The sequence below is a fragment of the Diabrotica undecimpunctata genome, chromosome 5, assembly GCF_040954645.1.
Source record: "Diabrotica undecimpunctata isolate CICGRU chromosome 5, icDiaUnde3, whole genome shotgun sequence".
NCBI lineage: Eukaryota > Metazoa > Arthropoda > Insecta > Coleoptera > Chrysomelidae > Diabrotica > Diabrotica undecimpunctata.
Window position 1 is genome coordinate 92,719,695 of NC_092807.1, and position 21,054 is coordinate 92,740,748.

The window sequence follows — 21,054 nt, forward strand, 5'->3', positions numbered from 1 at the left end:
TTGCAGGGCCCATCATTTGCTTTAACTAATCCATGAATAAATCCTCATGCAGAGCTTAATGAGATAGTAGAGAATCCAAAAAAAATCGCGCTCTCGAAAAAGGACATGTCAGAAAGTATTTAGACGTAGACGTATTCTAGACATAAATATTCAAACAATAAAATATGGCAAAAGGAAAATAAAAAGAATACCTGCATATAGAAAAACGCAAAAGACTAACATAATACATTAGTAATAAATAATTATTGTTATAAATAATTTAATACATTTTTTTTCAGTTGGTTATTACCTCTCTCAGTGCATAAGGTTCCCTTTTTCGAGTTGGGAACTTAAAAATGTAATCCCTTATTATCGACCTAGAGGCTTAGTGATTATAATGTTAGTTACTTAAATTATGTAATTTAAGCATTAGCAGACCTCTTACCTCTTAATCATCGACTATATAGACGATTTTTACTGATGATGATCTGATAGGATCGAAAACGTTCTGAAAATTTATAAATCCATTTTGGATAATTTTTAAAAATTTGAATAATAAAATTTTATACATTTTAAAAAAAGATGTTTTTACATCATTGTAAGTTTTTGTAAATAACTTATTGTTTGCTAAAACTTCTAAAATCTATTCTAAAATCCCCGCCGATGGAACTGTGTCAAAGGAAAGGGCAAAAAGACTCATACCCTCCCGAATTATACGAGCTTTGTGTGACTTATACAAATTGATCAAGCAAAAGTTGTTTTACTGAGTAAATAGCACCGGGTTATTGTGGTCATAAAATTTATTTTTATGGTTTAATTTTGTAGCTAACACCTTCAATACAAAATGTGGTGTGCCTTTTATAATAACATCAGGATTAAGTGGGTATTTTGGTGCGCGTATAATTTAATAATAGAAAATTGGCTTTTCACCATTTTAAGTATTAATAGGGAGGGGGTTTTTTACATTAAATTTTAAAGCGTTGGTTCTTGGATTCATCTTTTAATATTGTTATGTTTTGCTGAAAAACACTTTTTAGTTTATTAATGCTTCCGATTCATCAAAACTAAAATATGTACTAGACATATACAGTTCTATAAAAAAAGATTAAGATTGTAACCGTTTCAAAAGATTTAAAAGAAACTCATTATATATTTCGATTATATTTTTTTTTAATAAAACTAATAGCCCCATCTATCTGTCAAGTACCTACCTGTAGCCGACTCAAGGATTCTTCTGTAATTCCCAAATATATCCGGTAGATGAGCATATTTTTCAACTTGTCACTCACGCCCAATTTCCAGATTCAGGCGCCATGACAGCGCTTCGCTCTTTTCTGTTAAGACCGTCCAACCGTTAAGACGTGTTTCCAAAGTGGGTCTCAATTCAGAGGTGAGCTAATACATCCTTTTCTTGTCCATATTTCAGATAGATATTTATTTTTTTAGACCCTTATTGGAGAGGCTATAATGCTGATATTATATTTCTAATACTCGTCGCAAGATAGTATTGCTATGGAGTTATTCCAGATCATGGCCCAGTAGCTTTATTTTTTTATGGAATCCCTAACCCCTCTTATCTAGGATGGTGGTGATTTGATATAGTACGTAGCTGAATCAATTTGGTGACTGATTAAATAAGAAGAGAAACAGAGCAGATTAAGGTTGTACCAATTTTTATTATACCTACTTTCAAGACAACAGAAATGATTATGAATTAAAAAAAAAATTAAAATATAGTGAAGTGTTCTAATTTAATTTAAAGTTTTATTTTCTTCATTGTTCCTAGTTGATAAATAACTATATTATTTTCAATGTAAACAAATTTCGAAATTTGGGGTTAATATATATATACATTCATTTTCTTTATAACCAATTCTTAATTTAATACGATACAAAGATTTTTTGTTTATGATAATGTTAACATAAAATAATATTTTGGAATCCCTTTGGGATGACGTAACTTTTAATGTTTTCTTTTTGTTCATTACTAAGAAATAATAAAGAATAGTTTTCTTGTAAACTTTCAATAAATCTTAATTTTTTTTTTGCTCTTCCCCTTCGAGGATAAACCAGGGGTGGCGTCCAATAATAAATAATAATTTCATATTATCTAATTGTGCTTGAATTTAAAATACGATATAGTTTCTATAACCCCGCCCTATTCTCTTCGACAACGAGCGATTCTGGCCTTGTAATATTATTGTAGCACGGCAGTGTTACAAAATGGCGCCCAACGTGGGGCTTTTGAATATTCCTGTATCTTCAGTTTTTTTTCAATATTATTAGTTGTTTTGTACCCCCCTGTATATGTGGTTAATTAAGTCTGTATGTTTTGAACCATTTTTTTAGTTAAATTGTGTATTTGCTTTTACCCAATTTTTGTTTAATCAGTTTAGAATTTTTTCTGCAAAGTATTTATATGTATTCGTTTTTAATCTTCGTAAAATTGCGTAGAAATATTCTCGTCGTATTTTTAATTTTGTGAAATACATAATACGTATTTGGAATGTTTATTACGTGTGCATTTTAATGGTCGTATTTTGAATGGTAAGATAATCGTCTGTTTATTCCCCGTCTGCCTAAGGTAAACATTCCATAAGTGAAAAATGAATTTTGTTTATTTCTTTATAAGTGTTTGGTATGGATTGAAACCTTGAATTTATTCCGGCTAATATGTTCAAGCATTTTATATTCTAGTCCTCAATTCATTTTCTTTGCAGTTCAGTCTATTATTTGTTTATAGAACCATAATAATTATATTCCTCAATGTGTTTATTTTAAATAAACGAAATGGCTTTTAGCGTTCGTTATTTGAAAAATCAATTAAGTGAATTTTATTTCTTAACCTTGATTCATGGTTTTTATTCGCAGCTGGGAATTATATCTATATACAGGCTGTCCCTACGTAATTTTAAAATGTGTTATCTGGTTTCGTGCAGAATAATTACGCGAAATATTTTTTGCGAGGATATAAAGCTGAGCTCTTTAACTTTGGATGTTTATGTTTAGTCTGCTACCTGTTAAATTTTCTTTTTAATTTGTTTTTCGTTTATTTTAAAAATTTATTTTTTCATAGTTTAACTTTTTCATACTTTGAAAAGAAAACTTTATTTCCTGAAAAGGAAAATGCTTTCTATATTTTACAGTCCATGGTTCTTTTGTTTTAAATGTATAAGGAAGTAATGATATGACTTCGTTTCTCTCTGCCTAAGGCGTCTTTGTTGAGAATATAGAGCGGAAATATTGTTATTATCCTTCTGTTATGTTAATTTTATGTCTTTGTGTGGTCAGATGTAGTAGAAGTATGTTTTTGGTACTGGAACTTATTGTTATTTGTGGTTTTACCTTTTTTTTCTCGAGATGTCCTGTAGGACGTACAGGCACGTGACCTGTATTATTGTATCTTGAGTTATTTGTGTGATGTCAGACTACTGGTATACCCAGTAGCTTTCTTTTTTTGTCGTTGACATTTTTGCGGTCTTCTAATAGTTTATTAGACCACATATATCTTTTTGCTTTGAGAGTTTTGGCTAAGGCTCAAAAGCTTTCATTTATTATCTTGTGTTCATGATATGGTACAAGTGAAGGTTAAAGTAGTTTGCTGTTGTCTATTGTGACTCTTTGTATATACAGAGGTGAAACAACCCGCTGCCGCCTATTGTGAATTTATCTTTTATCTTTATGTCGACGTTAAGACCACGTTTGTTTAACAATTAAAATAGTTCTGGTACTACCGTTAAATGACCCACTGAGAATTAAAAGTCTATATTATTTTGAATCTACTGGAGTTCTGCTAAAGAATGGTAAACATTTCTTTGTGATTTGTATGACGACCATATTGGATTCAATTAGGTGTCAAAAATGTTTTACTGTTCAACCTTTTTTATTGTTGTGGTGTGTTATATCTAACATCACGATTTTTTTATTATTGACGATGGACTGTAATATTTTTCTATGCCTTTGGAAGATTGTAATGATTCTTCCGTTCCTTTTAAGTCTTATCGTAAGTTTTTGTTTCGTGAAAGACTCTTACGATTTTTTTTTTTTGTTTCTTTTGGAAACAGCAGTTTGAAACTGAACTGTTTGTGTAGCGATTGTTGCTTGTATGCCATAAACCCATTTTCTTTCTTCTTCTCCAAGATTGTGTATTAACGGTTTTCATTTATTTTCTTCTTTTGTCCTTTTGGGAGTCTTCTTGCTTGGAAATTTTCCGCTGTGATCAATCCCAGAGGATATTCTTATGGAACTATTGGCCATCCTGTCTTTCTTCTTTTGCGTTAGTTCAATTTTCAACCAGTGGTTGGAAATTCATTCATTGCTTGACTGTCATAGTCAACTTTATTATTGTTTGATGCTATTTAGGTTGTCTACCTAGTGGATAACCATAGCGAAGCTTGCTAAGACTACTTAGTTGGCCACCCGCCTTTGTTGAGCTGGAAGCATCCCTCTTTTCGCTCCCAGAAACTTTAACACTGGTCTGTTCCACCCTTTTGGTTAGGTTAGAGCCATATTTATAGAAATCTGCCATTGGTCGTTGTGCCCAATAGCCAACGAACTGTACCTGATGTCGATTCATCAAATCGAGCATCCAGTTTAATTTTGCATGTAAATATGTCGTGATTTTTGTTTATTTTTTATTGTTTTACTTAGACCTAAAAGCTTATCAACCAGTCAGTGTTTCGACGGATAATTCAGATTTGTCTGAAACCGAATAAATCAGTTTTCTTAAATTTTTAATACCTTTCTTCTAAAATGTTCAGTCCATTCTTAATTTTTAATTTTTTGGTTGATTCCCTTTACGACTTTGCGTACTTAATCTTTGCTACCTTCTCCAGCGACTATTTAATCCCTCCGTGGCCCGTGTACAGGAAGAGTTGCGCTAACGCGAACTTTATCCTGGAGAGGATTCGTTTCCTTTCCAAATTTTTTTGGCGTGGGGTCAGTACAGCACTGATACCCTAGTTTTTAGTACATTGAATACCACTTTGCTTCGGCAAATCTGTCCCCTAGTGCTTCTTTCCCTTCAGGAAGTTGACACGTTTCAATTATTTTTTTTTGAGCTGTCTCGACAACCCTTGTTTTATGTCGGTGGTGTTGACTATTAGTCAGGGAGCATCCTGCTATAGTCAAGTGGATTAGTGGACCTATCCCTATTCCAATTAATAATTTTGTGTATCTCAGATGTTGTCGCAAAGAGACGAGCCTCTGGAAGTAGTGTAGGAGACTCCGCACGTCGATCTCCAGAGCAACTCAGTTTGGCTCGCACCCCAGTTCGTTGAACTGTTTTACTTTTTATTATTATAATATTGATCATTTATTGTGTTCAATATGTCTATATATATATATATATATGTATATATGTCGTATTTCTTTTCGACATAAATTTTATTTTTATCTTATCTTATTCTACTTCGGTATTATTCTCTCTCTAGTTTGTATTGATCGAGATCTTGAGTTTGTGCTACCCCGACCAAGAACCTATATTGATTTTAAGGGTGTTTGCAAAATTTAATCTCATTTTATTTTTAGAATGCCTTGGTAGAATGTGATATTTTTATGCTTATGTTGGTTTATATTACAATAAATTGTACATACCTTTAGTTGTCTTCAAGTGGATACAAAATTCAATTTATCTTATTTTACGGATTTATAAATCCAAGTAATTTTTTTTGGTATCTATACCAAAGATATCAAGATTCCTCTGTCTAGTTACCAATGATAGTTCATTATAGTATCTGTTCATTTGCCTAAGTTTTACTCTTAGTATGAAGACCTTCGAATTTCGACTCTCTATTCGAAACCCCCCCAAAATAATGTTTGAAAAGATTATTGCTGTCTAACATCCTATATTCTGAATGGCCAGACACTGAGGAAGGCTAGGGATGAAGTAAGCGGATTCCCGCTAGTTGACTCGTCGGAATGATAAGCCATTCATAATTGTATTTCAGTAATAAATCTAGAATAACAGCCTCCCGCGTCAGGAAACTTTTTTTAGTTCTCCAATACCTGTTTAGTTATGTAATCTAGAATTATTTAGACCCTACCCGAAGTTGACCTTACCCGAAGTTGACCCTACCCGAAGTTGACCTACCGATGTTGTCCCTATTATAGGCGGATGATACACGTTAGTTATCACAAATTCTAGTTGTCATACTAATAACTAAACATCAGCTTTTTTTGTTTCTAAATATAGATGTGTCTTACAGAAATTCTGATGTCTACCTCTCCCAGTGAACTTATTAAGGCTTGTCTTTGTAGAACTTTAATGTACCCAATTTTGAAATATTAGTAACTCTTTCCTTTTATTTGTGTATTTCTAAATGTGTCTATAATGACGCGCTGCGTTATTACCTTATGTTATTCGTGGATTAAGTCATAGATGAAAGACTCTATGCTTCCGAACAAACGATGACACATTTGTATTTTGTATCTTATGGCGTTAATGATACGATTGTATTATTATTCTTATGTTATTCGTGGATTAAGTCATAGATGAAAGACTCTACGCTTCCGAACAAACGATAAAATTCTTTTTTTTGTGTTTTATTGTGTTAGGTCTCATAACGACTACGCAGTAAATTATCTGTTTTGTATCTTGGTGACAACACTAGTATGTTTTGCTTTATATTACTTATGAAATTTCAAATAATAATATCTTAATTATATTGTTTCGATTGAATGCGAGCATTTGGTCTCAAATAATGATTTGTAGATATGTTTTGTTTTATTCCGCTTTGTTCATGATATTGGTTATAGGTGAAATACCCTATGCATTTTGAGAGTGAGAATGCAATTTTTTTTTGTTTACATTTTATAGTTGAGTCATTTCTATGCGTTCTGCGTTTCGCTTTGTTCTGAAATCTTTGAGTTGTTCCCACGTGAGTTGTGAAAGAAGGATTCTGTGAGTCCAGATTGTAGCTATATTTGTCCATTCTGTTTGTCTTACCTCTCCGTATATCTATTCCCACTTTTGAAAAGGTTAGTATGGTGTGCCACCATGCCTAGTCCGATTCCACGCTGGTACCCAGTTGAAATCGTGGGGAGGGCTGTGTAACCGTTTCAAAAGATTTAAAAGAAACTCATTATATATTTCGATTATATTTTTTTTAATAAAACTAATAGCCCCATCTATCTGTTAAGTACCTACCTGTAGCCGACTCAAGGATTCTTCTGTAATTCCCAAATATATCCTGTAGATGAGCATATTTTTCAACTTGTCACTCACGCCCAATTTCCAGATTCAGGCGCCATGACAGCGCTTCGCTCTTTTCTGTTAAGACCGTCCAACCGTTAAGACGTGTTTCCAAAGTGGGTCTCAATTCAGAGGTGAGCTAATACATCCTTTTCTTGTCCATATTTCAGATAGATATTTATTTTTTTAGACCCTTGGAGAGGCTATAATGCTGATATTATATTTCTAATACTCGTCGCAAGATAGTATTGCTATGGAGTTATTCCAGATCATGGCCCAGTAGCAGTATCTTTTTATGGAATCCCTAACCCCTCTTATCTAGGATGGTGGTGATTTGATATAGTACGTAGCTGAATCAATTTGGTGACTGATTAAATAAGAAGAGAAACAGAGCAGATTAAGGTTGTACCAATTTTTATTATACCTACTTTCAAGACAACAGAAATGATTATGAATTCAAAAAAAAATGAAAATATAGTGAAGTGTTCTAATTTAATTTAAAGTTTTATTTTCTTCATTGTTCCTAGTTGATAAATAACTATATTATTTTCAATGTAAACAAATTTCGAAATTTGGGGTTAATATATATATATATACATTCATTTTCTTTATAACCAATTCTTAATTTAATACGATACAAAGATTTTTTGTTTATGATAATGTTAACATAAAATAATATTTTGGAATCCCTTTGGGATGACGTAACTTTTAATGTTTTCTTTTTTTTCATTACTAAGAAATAATAAAGAATAGTTTTCTTGTAAACTTTCAATAAATCTTAATTTTTTTTTTTTGCTCTTCCCCTTCGAGGATAAACCAGGGGTGGCGTCCAATAATAAATAATAATTTCATATTATCTAATTGTGCTTGAATTTAAAATACGATATAGTTTCTATAACCCCGCCCTATTCTCTTCGACAACGAGCGATTCTGGCCTTGTAATATTATTGTAGCACGGCAGTGTTACAAGATATCACAGTTATTATTATTTTAGAGTAATCGCATACAAGAATTTTTCATTTTTTTTGGTCACAAAAATTTCATAGCCGTTTTTTCCTTTGAGTTGGTTCAAATTTTATATAACCAATAGGTTAATAGTAATGGTTCATTCACGGACGATCAGTGATTGCAAGTCATCATAGAACACATCTGTCACTTTACTTATCAGAATAATTATTTTAGGGAATTTTTTATGGGTATAAAATTCGTTTATAAATGGTATTATTTTTTTTGCTTTTATTACCCTTTTAATATTTTGTAATGGTTTAATTACTATATAGACATAGGGGAGACATAGGACATGCATATAGTCATAGGCATTCCTATTTTGGCTTTTTCAAATCCTTTTTTTTTCATGATAATTATGTGAAATTAGGCATCACACACCGCCAAATTAAAAAAAAAACAGGTTAGTCATGCAGGGTATTTCTTTATATTTCTATTTTATAGACTATATCTAGATAGTTTTGACTGCTCCTCGTCAAAGTAAAGATTTAAATAAAAAAAAATTGACTAAGTTTGTTTATTTGTATTGTGTATTACATTTTAAAGTCGTATTATCTGTTGATAACAAAATATTTAATTGATAGTTAATTGAAGTAATTAATTGAAGATATTGTATTTAATTGATAAGTTAATTTGTTCGTGTTTATTGCAAAAAAATAAGTGATTATTTTTTTGATTAGTTGTAATCAGTATGTTTTTATTACAAAAAGCAAGTAAAAGTGGATGATTCAATGCCGACTGATATTGATAGGGCCGTAACAATGGAAGCTTAAGTTTTGGAATTAGCGTAGATTCTAAAATATCTAAGTAATGAGTAAGTTATTTCTTCCTACTCATCCAGCAAAATCCAATACCTTCGAATGAGATGATCGTCTGCGTCTGTGGAATTAACTTCGCCACGCGAGAGAGATTTACTGACGAGGATCTCATTTGACTGCGGCATGGGGAATTCCGGTACGAGGGCCGATTTATTCTTCAATATTTAATGGAAATTTTTTCGGACAATACAAAGAATTACAATTTGCATTCGGAGTACTCAGGCTAAGCCGTAATACAAAGAATTCCTCGAAAGTCTTAGAAAGGAAGAGCGACATCGAAATCTAACATTCAGTTAACACCGAGACATGAGCAAATTAAGACTCTTTGAAGATAGAAACCTCGCTAGTGAAAACACCGGCTCGGATTGCGTGAATCAAAAGCCCTCTCGAATCCTTGTTCTTAACAAAGTGGGTGCACGGTGAACATGCGTCCACTGATGTGCTGAACACTGAAGTTGACGAGCCCGTTCCGGTGACAGACTATGTGACGATTGTCTCTTACGTCGATAAACACTACACGAGTAAAAACCGATGGTCGGATAGAGATAGAGCTTTATAGATGTACTTAAATTAGAAAAGCTGAGCGACATTGTGAGAAAATTAGATCTATACTGAATGAGTTTATCACCACAGAGTTTATCTCCGTGAGTACTGGGAAGCGAAAGGATACAGTTACGTTTTAAGAAACGCTTTGAAACAAGTCGAACGCTTCAAGAAACGCCCTAGCTTTTAAAAATCGACGCCATAACAGGGTTCAAAAATACCATTTAACCCAAACCCAATATCATACCGATAGATCAGCTCTACCTCGACCAGTCATAGATAACAAGCCTCTCTTAATCTTTTTTATTTTTAATAATTTATTTTGCACACAAACTCTGTTGTATTCAATCGCTTAGGCATATATTGACAATGTGCAGAACCACGCAGTAACTGTCATTTCGATTTTTTTTTGGGAAAAAATCAACGAGATACGAATTGACCAGCAGCGCTCATTACTACAAATAAGATTACAAAAGAACCATGTTTAGCATACGTTAAAGACACAATAACATTCTACAAATGATATTTCATATTGAACTATAATATGCAGCTTCATTGCTTAAATGTACTAAAACAACTGTACTTTGATCTCGTTTCGTAATACGGTTTTTCTTCCAAGTGCAATTGAAATTATTTCCCCTACATTTGAGCCTCTAGTCTTCTAAATTTTTAAGAATTTTCTTTAAAGACGATATTAACTAGCATATTATAAAGATACTTTGAAGCATTTAAAAGTATTTCTAAAACCCAATACTTTATTGCTAACATCCGTCAGATTGATCTTAAACAAGACACAACTGGTGATTGATCGAGCTATAAAATTCTGGTCTAGATATGGCCTACATATTATGCAAGGTATAGGGGCCCATATCAGACAGGTTGCACACGAAAACAATACGACGACAAAAATGATTATAGTTTATCATTGAGTCGTGGTGCATATAGACAAATACAACAAAATCGATACAAACTTGATAATTACAACTTACCTTAAACGAATACAGAAACCAGTGGAACGCACCAACGCCACTCTGTGATATAAAGAGTACTGAACACAAATGCGGGAGGTCGGCAAATTTACCAACGCTTCACATTTTTAACTTTAACCTATTTTTAAGAGATAGCTCTACCTGTTTTGTCCAGTTTTTAACAGGGGCCAATATTACCTATAAGAACCTTCTTCACTACTCATTGATTCTTAGGTAGGCTTGCGCCTCATGCGTTTATTTTCTGTCCCTTTATAACATTATGACAGTATTACTTAGAAACTCACAATACATTTGTAATATGGATATTTATGCAGATTATTTAAAATCTATAAAACTAATAATTTATTCAGTGGTTAAGTTTTAGTTGGTTGTCCAAGGTACAATAAAATTAATTAATTGTAAAAGTATTGTTACGAAAATTCCGTAAGATTTATCTCACATAGAAAAAGTTCCTTGATGAAAAAGAATAAGTCTAGAATATTCGAGATGCCAATCCTGAAATATCTAGGGAAGTTAGGAACATCAGAAAATATCTTAGACAAGGAAAGAGAGAGGACAGGTAACGTTCATTTAATAAACCTTGGAAAAGTGAAGCCAATTTCGATGTGAAAGCCATATTTTGTGACAGCAGCGTCTACAGCTGATTTTTCAGTCGGTTGAAGGTTCGATATCAAAAGCATAACAAAATTTTGCAAAAATACGAAGCCGATATTAAAAGATTATTGTATTTGGCGTACTTACATGCACTTTAATATAATCTGGAACAAATTGGTGTACAAGCATTCATACTACAGGACTTCAAAATGTTAATAAGCATTAATCTCTTTGATTACAGCATTACCAGACGCTAAATAGAGCACTAGTCTTAGTCGCTAACACAAATAATCAACAACTTATTTTTTCCTAGATGTTGTGTGTGTGTGTGCTGTTGGTTTCATTTGACTGTGGACTTAATCCATTAGCCGAACTAAAATTACTCTTATAATTATATCTCTTATACTCATTAAATTTATAACCTATTTGATAATAATGATTTACAATAGTAATTCACACATATATTATACAGGTACTTACATATATATTTTGGTGAGCGTTTTTGTTTGGTTTTAGGCTATACTAAATACTAATACTACTAATAACTATTAAATTAGATATATATATATATATATATTTTTTTTTTATTTTTTTTTTACACAGCGCTAGGGCATAAGCATACTGCAAGTTAAGTTTATAGTTTGTTGTCATTCCGATAAAGTATTGTTAACAAGTTGGTGTTGAATAAAGTTATTTAAAAGTGAAATAGTATTTTTCTTTTCTTTTGTTACCTCTTTTAATTTAATTTTATCTATGAGACAGATTTCCATTAATTGCTTATATTTAGTTTCAATATTCCAAGATTTTCAGATTTTATTAACAGATAGAATGGGGCCTACATGTTGTATTGATAATAATTACCTTTTGGTATATTGTTAATTATAACTTAAAAGTTACTGAAACATATTCGACTGCAAAAAGTTCTAAACACACAGTAAATAGCAGAAACTTTTAATTATACCACAATAAAACGATAATTTATAAAATATATGGAAAACAATAATTATAAAACGTAATTTTCAGTAAAATCAATTGTGGCCCAATCTGATATAAACATAATATTTAAAATAATTTATCCTACTATGTTATCACATTTTAATTTGTAATACCGGTGTTATTCTGCAACAAATATTAACTGAAATCCACAGGGTCTTCTATAAATACGTTCAAATTTTATAACATCATATATATTTCTACTTACTATCAATCTGTTTGATGAACGTAGGAGTTAGAAAAACCCCTCCAGTTGTTGCATTGATTTGAATGTATTCCCCAGTTCCATTAAGTCCATAAATTAAGTCTTCTCTTCCACGAGGCCCATCGCTCATCGCTCTAAGATCTACAATCGACTCGTCGTAAGGGGATCTTATGTAATTTTTTATCGCTCGAGGAATCGTCAGTTTTATATCTGACATCGAGAAATAAGCGCTGAGCACTGCAACAAAAACTCTATATTAGATAAAACTTTGGGTATAATAAGCCAGCAATGTTAAAGTCATTTTATAATTCCACAAATGAACACTATCCTTTTCGAATACAAAAGTTGCGGAAATATACATAAAAATTCAAGTTTTATACTGTATATTAAAAATCTGATATTAGGAATTTACACGAAAATGTTTTTATAAAAGACAAAAAAGATAAAAGGAACTACGGAAAACTCTCGATTCGCTTCTGCTGTTGTCATAAAAACGTGGGTTAGCGTTATATATGTAAACCCCATTTTAGCAGAATTATAAATTGATTCAATGAAAGAGATTTTGGCTTTTGGTTTCCAGAACGTTTAATAAAAACTGGCGGTTTTATGAATATATGAATAAAACTTGTCCAACTGAGGTTATCACGCTCACTATTGTTATAATCACTGATAAACTAGGAAAAACTCTGTCGCTTTCCTCGTGAACAAAGCAGTTTACGCCTAACTGGGTTTTTTAAACTAGGACTATCATTTATTTATATATTACCCAGAGATTTTGTCTATTTTAATAAACTTTTAATTTAATGCAAGTGATAGTGTGACAATTTGGTTAAATAAACTGGATGAGTAGTGTTTTTAATATTTTTAATGCACATATAGGTACGGAAAAAATGTATAGTTAGTATTATAAAATTAGCGAGAGAAGCTAACAGAGATACTAACATTATGTTTCCACTTAACAGACGGATATGAAAATCATCTCCCCTCCACATTGTTTCTTAATGAACAGTATTGCCGCCTCGATTATCATTGCGCCGAGCTTTCGACATCCTGTTCGATACTTTCTTCAGGGCTTTCGAGGTCTCAGTCTCCCGAGTCCCCAGACTATACTACACTGATCACTTATTAATGGATTACTGGTGCTGGGGACGGGTCATTTTTACTGTCGATGGTGACGTTGTTTGGGTGGAGGTTGGCGTAGGGATTAGCTTATTAGAATGTCTGACGGTGAGAGAGGGTATTGTTTAAAAAGTTCGATGAAATGTAAAGAATTTTTGTCGAAGGATGAAGCACTTTCAGCAAGAGGTTGTAGAGTTTTTACCAAGTACTTGGCCAATGGCTGTGTAGCGCAGTTGTATACACTGACAGAGAGACGTAGAGGAATATCGAGTTTGTGAATTTTGGGTAGACCATATATTCGAGGTGTTCTGGAAGATTTTTCACGAGGAATTAGAGATTGTTTGATGTCAACTTTGAAGTTTTATTGATAATGACTTTTGTTGTTTGCTCCAGATAGGTTGTTGAATTATTAGGAATTGGTCTGTAGTCTGGAGTATTAATGAGATTTGATAGTTACTTATTACAAGAAGAAGGGTTTAATGTCGGTGGAATTCCTTTATCAGCGGGTAAAATGACTAGATTTGGATTTGACTGAAGTTCTTTCGGGGCTATTTGCTCGGATTGACTAATGTTCAAAGTAGGAGGCTTTGCGTTTCTAAGAACTTTAGCGATTTATTTCAGCATCTTCGGAAGGTAAACTGGAGATGGCTTCATCAGTTTGACAGATGATTGTCTCAATTGGAATGTGACTGGGGATAACATAGTATTAGAAATATTTTGCTAAAGCTCGAGTAGCAATGGTCGAAATAGCAGTACCAGAAAAGTTACGAGCCACTGTAGAGGGTTTCTACGTTGTTGTTTTTGGAATTTGTTCGGCACATAGATGCGCCAATTTGCGTTTCTGAGTTTTAGTCTTCGATTCAAAAGTGTTTAGGGCTACCTGTGTGTTGATACGGTCCCACTGAAACTGTCCCATTAAATAAGATGTGTATTGTAAGAATGAATAGATGACCAGGCGTTAAAAATACTAATATTTGTGACTTCTAGTTTTCGTCTAGTGAAATAAATCGCTTCACGGGAAAGCGCAAAACTGGTCTTTCTAAAAATTTGAGAGACAGAAGAAGAAGAACTCTGATATTTAAGTTTTAGAAATTTGGAAATGCCTTTATGGTCTTCTCAGGCTTTAAGGAATGTTAAATAACAAAAAAGACGATTCTTACTTAGCAGCAGTTTGCTATATGATTTAGTGAGCTGGTAAAATGTCTCCCTATAGAAGTGAGTAAAATGTAATATATAAAAAATCCAAAAATAGATCTTAAAAATAGGATAAAGTTGAGCATTGAGAAATAAATAGCAAGAACGAATTCCCTAAAAATTCACGATTTTGAGCAGGCATTAACTGACGCTCGTCAAAGTAGCGTTTAGTTACAACTGAAGCGACACCAGACGGAAAGTTTTAAAGAGTTAACACAATCTTGAACTCAGCCGTAAAAACAAAGCATTAGCTAAATAAAACATTAAACAAAAGCTATTGAAACACTGAAATCAAACATAAGATTAGATCCAACGACTAGACACAATCAAACCACAAATCTAAAAGGTGCAAAAATAGGGGCTGCACGACCTTGACGTAGGTTCAAGGTTTAAGGTTACTGTTCAGATAGGGCTGTATATGTGTGTCAATGAATGGGATCTTCCTAATAAGGATTTCTCCATTCAATGAAAGTACCCCCTATAAAAGGGCTAGGCCTGGTGAATGGGAAGTATATAAAGATGTGAAACGATCACGCTAGAACAGTTACTGTCACCACATAGCTCTCTGGGGTATCTGGGAATCTCTCACAGGTATTAGAGGGGCTAGGAATGGATGAACTGCTTCAGCGACCAAGAAGCAGCCTACCCAAGCTAAGGTGTGAGGCAATCGTACCGATGGCTGTATGGCCACATGATTTTATGTGGTCGTGAAGGATTCTTCTGGGGAACCAGGCAAACCCCATTAACAACATGACTGTACAAAAACACAAAAAAAGACCAAATTCCGAGGCTGAACCAAAACGTTCACCTCAGCTTGAAGCCGGAGCTAAGAATGAATAGCAATGTTCACCTCAAATTTCGGATCAAGTGGAGAATGGACAAGGTCCACCTCAGAAAAATCGGCCAAAGTGCCGCGGAATGTGTGTGGCGCTCGGGCAAAAAGAAGGAGGCAGGCCAGAGAGGCGATGGGAAAAGCACCCACGGGAGCAGCTCATCCCTCTCCAGCCCCTCCCAAAACAAACGTGAAGGTGCCCACATCGGGGGCTGACAACGGTTCCGAGAGACCAGTGGTGGAAACGCCGCTGCATATTCCCAAAGCTTCGCGAAAGCCGCCTTCAAGACATCTTAAGGTCGCTATTATAGATAAGGTTAACCCGTATGCAAAGGTCACTGCTGACCGGGCAAACCTTAATAAAAGCAGCCTGATCGAGGAATTGGACATAGCAATCTTGTCCACCTCCAGTAGCCAGGTAAAAGCACCCACATTCAAATTGTGGACTTAATCGGGTGAGGGGCGCTTGCATAGCTGAGAAAGGTTACAGCTGATCTCAAACCGTGGGAGGAATCATCACTGGCTATTGTCAGATTAATCTATTTTAAAGTGCAAACATTCTCAGTCGAATATATAGTAAACTAAATAAACGAATACGTACCAAAATTAACAGTATACCACGTTATTTTCAATAATTACTAAATTTCGTTGATAAATTACTTATTTTATAATACATTTTTCCGGTAGCAGAAAAATTGCCCAAAGCTTACTTTAATAATATTTGCTTAAAAAAATCACGAAACCGTATATCATACCACTACTGTAATTACCTTTGGAACACACGTTATGCTCTAATTTATCTACGTAGATCCTTTCAACCTCCATAAATATCAGATCGGTTGAATTTAAGCCAAATATAGGTCGACGTGGGCTTTAAAGATTGATTGTAGCATTAGGAATATTAAAGTATTACAGTATTCAACTGCAACTTCTAGAAAATTAAGTGCAACTTTTTATTTACAAATATATTTATACGACAAAGAAATTTTATTAAGGTGGTGTAGACGCCGTATATAAATGGGAAGACGATATAAATGTCTTACAAAACAGTCACGTATTCGGAGCGCTTTATAAAATCGACAACATATAAATAAATTGCCTATGGTAATATTAAATATATATTGTGTTATTAAAAACAATCTCTTTCTTATATTTTTACTCTGACAGTTTTAATCCTTGTATTTTACGACTTTCTGGTCGGTTTTATCTAAATACCCTGGGCGAGCTAGTTTCTTCCATTCGTAGAAGATGCAAATAAATATGCAAATAAATAGATATTCGTAGAAGATGCAAAATATTTTCTTTCTATTTTGTTTTATTTTTGTGACATTTAAGCTACCTTTAATGGCCTTGATATTGCTCTTGCTCCGTGTAAAAATACAATCTGTATTTTGCAAACAGTGGCTCTAAAAAGATTTGTGGATTATTCAATTTTGGCAATTTGTGTTGTGGTTAAACACTCTTTTCCTTTTTGCATTCTTAATAAAACGTCCTGGTTAGTCATCATCCTCATCATGCAACCTGTTCTATCCACTGCTGGACATAGGTCTCTCCCATTTTTCCCACTCTTCACGGCTCTGTGCTTCTTGTTGCCATTTCTTGGATATTCGTCTAATGTCGTCCATTCAGCGTGTTGGTGATCGTCCTCTGCGTTTGTCTACTGGTGGGCGCCAGTCAATTAGTTTTCTGGTCCATCTTGTGTCTTTCAGTCTCGCTATGTGACCTGTCCAATTCTATTTCAGCTTGGCTATACGTTCGACGACATCACTGATACCTGTTCTTTTCCTTAAGTCTTGATTCCTTATTTTGTCTTTTTTTGTCACGCAGAGAATTGATCTTTCCATGCGCCTTTGTGCCACTCGCATTTTTGGTGCTGTTGTTTTTGTGAGCCTGAGAGTTTCTGCTCCCTATGTCATAATAGGAAGAACGCATTGGTCGAATGTCTTCCGTTTCATAGCTATCGGGATGTTGCTCCTAAAAATGTCTCTTAGTGAACCATATGCCCCCCAAGCAAGTGTTATTCGTCGTCGAAATTCGCAGGTCTGGTTGTACTTGCCTATTCTGATTTGAAATCAGAATAGACCTGGTTAGTAACGTGGTCGATATAGGATATCTTTAGGATTCTACGATAAGGCCACATTTTGAAAGCCTCAATTTTCTTACAGGTAGCATTTGTGAAAGTCCACAGCAGGGTCCAAAAGATTTATTTTTATTGAAACACGCTGTATATTTTTATGTTTTTTAAAGTCTTTTCGTAAAAGACTTGCATAAATCACCTTGTACATTTAAATTAATGTTTAAAAACGCACATTTAAATTTGAAAAATGATTTCAGCGGGTTCAAATGGGTTCAGCGTTTTTTATAATTTTCTAAAATAAGGTCACAATCGATTTTATTTAATTAGTGATTTGCACACAGTTTTTATTCTTATTCGAGTATTGGCGATCTTCTGGATTTATTTATTTTATTAACTGATGCTTTAAATAGATTAGTTGTTGTTGTCGAGAACCATTTCCTCGGGTTTTTTAGCCATGATATTCTTCTTCTCACAATTCCTTGCTTTCCAAATACTTTGTCTTGAAAGAATATTTTTAGTAATCTATATTTAGTGCCGTTTCTAATTATGTAATATTTTTAACTTTCTCCTTTTCATCGTATACATCACGCCTCTTTCTTTCCCCATTCTTCGTAGTACAGTCTCGTTGGTTATTTTGTCTGTCCATGATATCCATATGATTCTTCTGTATAGCCACATCTCGAAGGCTTCAAGTTTTTTCTCCATCGCTTCAGTGAGTATCTAGGAGTATCCAGTGGTATTATATCGAGAAGATATAGCATCGTAGAAGCCTTACTTTTATCTCCTGATTAAGGTTGTGGCTTTTAAAGAGTTTGGCCATGTTGTTGAATGCGCTCCTATACTTCTCTGTGCTACATTTCACTTCTTGTGAGTGATCCCATTGTTTGTTTACTATTTTTCCAAGACAGGTAAAATGTTTTACTCCACCTTACCACTGTTTTAGTCCACTGGTGTTTTGATATGTTTACTTGTAGTCCAGATCTTCCACGTACTTCATTTACTTTGTTTATTAGTTGGTGAAAACTGTCTGCAAAAATAACGGTGTCATCTGCATAGCGGATGTTGTTTAGGCATTCTCTGAATATAGAACTACTCCCTATTGTAAGTATTTCCTCTGGATGAAAGTATACATCCTTGTCTAACGTCTCGCAGAATCTGGATCGCTGTAGTCGGTTCATTTCCAAGATGTGTGGCTTCTTATTGTGATAATTGTTCTATAGATATCACATGTCATATCTCTGCATCTTTGAAATAATACCTGTAGACTAAACAGTGCATCTGTCGTACCTACGTCTTTCACGAATCTAAACTGTGTGTCTTGTATTCTCTTTTCGCATAGTTTGTATATTCTGCTATGTATATTTTTAAGAAAAAGTTTTAGTGTACGGCTCATTAGATTTATTAGCATATATTATTCACACCTTTTCGCTGCACACAGTATAATTTCAAAATTTCACCCATAATAGGTTTTATTCATAATAGACCCTACGTGACATAGTTGGTTGAGGTCGTGTTGTTAAGGAGCTTTTAAAAATATAAAAATATGCAGGGTGTTTCATTTAAAATAAAGATTACGGACAATGCTAGACTTGCGTGAATCACCCTTACATTTCAACGTGTATTTAAAAGTGCACATTTAAATTTAAAAAGTTTACGGTTTTCAGCCTTTTTTATAATTTTCTAAAATAATGATAAAAACAATTTTAATCGAAAAGTGTTTTCTTACTGCACAAAAATCAACTTTCTATATACAAATTTAAAATTGTCTGACAGTCTACGCGATATATCGGTACAAACACATGCCATTAAATAATCGATTATCCCTTTTTATAACTTAAAAACTCTGGTTTGAAAGCACGTCGCTGCTACGCTCGATTGATTTGATTTGTCCGTTTTGTGCACAAACACAATAACCTAATTTATAATAGGTAGATTTAATTTTCCATTAGAAGTTTAATTTTCCATATTACATCGTAAAATATATTCAATATACATTAAATTTTAATTTTTAATTAATTTTAATTTGTATATACTACGGAAGCATCAAACTCAAAGGCTGGACGAATTCAAATCACCGGGCAAGTTAAGAATAAACGAGATTGAATAATGGATATATTAAATTAAAATTGTATAGTGAAATTCGTAGCCCGAGATGAACATTTTTGCGGTTTATTCAATATATCCGGCGCAAGGTAGAAATAAAACAGAAATGTGAATAAAAAAAAATATAAATTAATTATAATATACTTTATATATAAACTATACGGATCATTTTAAATTGTACGCGCGAAACTCTAAATTCCAATTAGCTGAAATGGAGTCAGTTTTACACAAGCTATCAACGGCAAACTATTACACATCAGCTGATATACCTAACCTAACTTAATAAGACGTAGTTATACCATCCTCCTCCTCAGTTCTTGTCCCTTTGGGATGGGGTGATACCATCAGGACTTTACAGTTTTATCACGATTTCCCTCCATCCTTCCCTGTCCTGGGCTAGTTCTTCAGCTTCATGTAATCCTTTGGTAATCAATATTTTTGCTACCTTCCCCTAGGTCTCTTTCCTTTAACTCTACTCTCGACTATCAATTTTTTCATCGTACCTGTTCTTCTAGCGATGTGTCCGAAATACTTCAAATATCTCTGTTGTATTTGTTTAAGCAATCTATCCTTTATTTTAAGTTGTTCTAATATCGATATGTTAGTGCGATGATCAATCCAGGATAATGGGGCGGTATACCCACATTTTAAAAGCGTTTAGTTTATTTTTATCCGCTTTCTTTAAGGTTCACGTTTCGGATGCATATATGGCTATGGCAAACACGAGTGCCCCTACCAGACTTAGTTTTGTGTGAATTGTTATGCTACAATTTTTTCAAATTATTTCCAGTTTCATCATTGCTGTTCTACAAATAGTCGACCTTCTACGTATCTCTCAGTCACACCCCCCGTCATTTGTTATTAGGTATATGAAACCCCAGGTATATGAAACTATTTACTACTTCAAAGCTTCCAATTTCTTTAATGTGTTGAAGAATATTCCGAGCTTTGTCTACTATTATGATTTTTGTCTTATTCCTATTTAGCTTTAGTCCATATGTTTTGCTTTTCTCCTCCAGACATCTCATTATGAATTCGAAAGAGAATCGAAGTTTTCCCTTAGTCAGAGTTGATCTCCAAGGGAACACCAAATCGACTAAAGAATTATTTAACAATTACCTTTGCAACGGTAGCCGCTTCTTTATTTGGTATCGCATAGTCCTTAGTCCATTACGTAAAATAATCGATAGCTACCAGGATATATTTATTTCCATTATCAGTTGCTGAAAATGGACCTTCTATGTCGATTGCTACGCTTTCCATAGAACTACCAACAATGTACTGTTTCATGGGTGCCCTCTTTTTACCAACTGGGTCATTACCGGTTGTACATAGTTCACATTTCCGTCAATGCAACTGACTCAATACTTCTAAAACTTTAATTTTAGGTACAATCAACTGAAGCTTTGAT

At 33.7% G+C, this 21,054-nt stretch overlaps 1 protein-coding gene across 1 annotated transcript in view; it reads right to left on the minus strand.

Moving 5' to 3' along the window:
* Ret (protein kinase receptor Ret oncogene) overlaps positions 1 to 21,054 on the minus strand; it is a 195,896-nt gene that overhangs the window by 118,647 nt on the left and 56,195 nt on the right. Inside the window, exon 2 of the mRNA XM_072532195.1 lies at positions 12,322 to 12,555. Within this exon, the coding sequence (XP_072388296.1) occupies positions 12,322 to 12,555 (234 nt within the window). The remainder of the gene's footprint in view (positions 1 to 12,321; positions 12,556 to 21,054) is intronic.